This window comes from Aureococcus anophagefferens (assembly GCF_000186865.1).
Source record: "Aureococcus anophagefferens unplaced genomic scaffold AURANscaffold_737, whole genome shotgun sequence".
Classification (NCBI taxonomy): Eukaryota; class Pelagophyceae; order Pelagomonadales; family Pelagomonadaceae; genus Aureococcus; species Aureococcus anophagefferens.
In genome coordinates this window covers 4,228-5,930 of record NW_008706051.1, presented here as the reverse complement: position 1 = coordinate 5,930, position 1,703 = coordinate 4,228, and the positions used below count along the sequence as shown (strand labels likewise).

The 1,703-nt window shown below is 75.3% G+C and overlaps 2 protein-coding genes across 2 annotated transcripts in view; one reads left to right on the top strand and one right to left on the bottom strand.

Moving 5' to 3' along the window:
• Positions 1-6: 6 nt before the first annotated feature.
• AURANDRAFT_68977 (hypothetical protein) lies at positions 7-342 on the bottom strand (the record flags this gene model as incomplete). The annotated part of the gene is made up of 1 exon (XM_009044717.1): positions 7-342. A coding segment is annotated over one exon (336 nt), but the record flags the coding sequence as incomplete, so codon positions are not given.
• A 158-nt stretch (positions 343-500) lies between these two features.
• The window catches only part of AURANDRAFT_68976 (hypothetical protein), a gene marked incomplete at both ends in the record, with an annotated part of 5,025 nt that continues 3,822 nt past the window's right edge, over positions 501-1,703 (top strand). Inside the window, one exon of the mRNA XM_009044718.1 lies at positions 501-1,676. Coding sequence (XP_009042966.1) covers positions 501-1,676 — 1,176 coding nt within the window. The remainder of the gene's footprint in view (positions 1,677-1,703) is intronic.

Below are 1,703 nucleotides of genomic sequence, written 5' to 3'. Positions count from 1 at the left end.
GCCGACGGCCGTGTAGATGGCGTCGGCCGCGTGGCGCCGCGCGAGCGCGTCCAAAAGCGGCGCCTCGCTGAGGTTGTTGACGCGCATGAGGTCGTCGACGGGCACGAGGTGGCTCGGGTCGAAGTCGCGCACGTCCTTGCGCCGGAAGCGCTGGGGGTTGCCGTCGAGGCCCGCCACCTCGATCTCCAGCTCCTCGCCGGGGCGCACGAGGGCCGTCGCGAGGCGCCAGACGTCGCGCTTGCAGGGCACCCAGACCCGCTCCTCGAGGGCGTGCGTCGCCGCGTCGGGGCCGACGGCGTCGATGACGACGTCGGCGAGGGCCGCGGGCGCGTCGTCCGCCATATTCGTTCTGTGGCTGCCCGCCTCTGTAGACAGTTTCTATAGACAGTTCCAAAAAGCCGGCATCTTGAAGGTGCCGAAAAGGACTGCCCACGCAATGAAATGCTTCTCTCTCTGAGCTGGGCCACGGCGCCGCTCCCTTCGAGGCGCCACTAAGCACCATGTGGGCCGTGGACGCGCGGTCCGGGAGCAACGGTCCCAGCGCCGTCGCGACGCTGACGCCCATCGCGCTCCACTCCCTGCGCGCCCTCACCAAGTCGGCGCACATCTACGAGCAGCTGCGGCACGACGACTGGGTCGAGCGGCGCGCGGGCGCCGCGGCCGTCGGCGACATGGACGTGGGCTGGGAGGCCGCCGCGCTGCTGCCCGTCGTCGCGCGCCTCGCGCGGGCCGACGTCGACGCGCGCGTGCGCCGCAAGTGCGTCATGGTCCTCGCGGCCTGGGGCGAGCTCGCCGGCGAGCACGTCGACGCCGTCTGCGGCGTGCTGCGCGGCGACGAGGACTTTGACGCCGACGGCGACGCGCAGATCCGCTGGGAGGCGGCCATCGCTCTACCGAAAGTTGTGGGCGCGCATGCGCTCCACGAGGCGCTAAACGGAGACGAGGAAAACACGTCGACGCCGTCGGCGCTCGCGGCCGCCGCCGCGCTCCTCGCGGCGCGCAGAGACGACGCGGACCGCGACGTCCGGTCCAAGGCCGCCGAGGTCATCGACCGGACGAAGGACGACTACGTGAGGCTGACCGCGAAGCGCGACCGGACCGTGACGCGCCGGAGGTCGGACGCCGAGTACTGCGACTCCGGGGACCACCCCCTGCTGGCCATCATGGAGGAGTGGGCCAAGCGGGCGTACCGGCGCATGGTGCCGTCGAAGCGGGCCCTGAGCCTCCGCGTCGCCGGCTACGTCGCCGCGGCCGCGGGCGCGGGCGCGGACGTCGTCCGGCGCGTCCTGGACCGCGAGCCCGGCGTCGCGCGCGAGGCCGACGTGCTGTCGAAAGAGCGGCGGACCATGCTCCACGCGGCGGCCGCCGCGGGCAACGGCGCGGCGCTCGCGCCCCTGCTCCGGGCCGGCGCGGACCCCGGCGCGGCCGACGGCCACGGCGCGACGGCCCTGCACCTCGCGAGCCGCTGGGGGCGCGCGGCGTGCGTCGCGGCCCTCGCGCCGGCCCGCGCGGCCCCGGGCGCGGCGACGCGGGCCGTCCACGCGCGCGACGGTTTTGGGGTGCTGCCGCTCCACGAGGCCGCGCGCTACGGCCACGCGGCCGCCGTCGCCGCGTTGCTCGCCGCCGGCGCGGACCCGCTGCTCCGCGACGGCCGCGCGGCGCGGACGCCGCGCGACGTCGCGCGCGCGTTCCAGTTCCCGGAC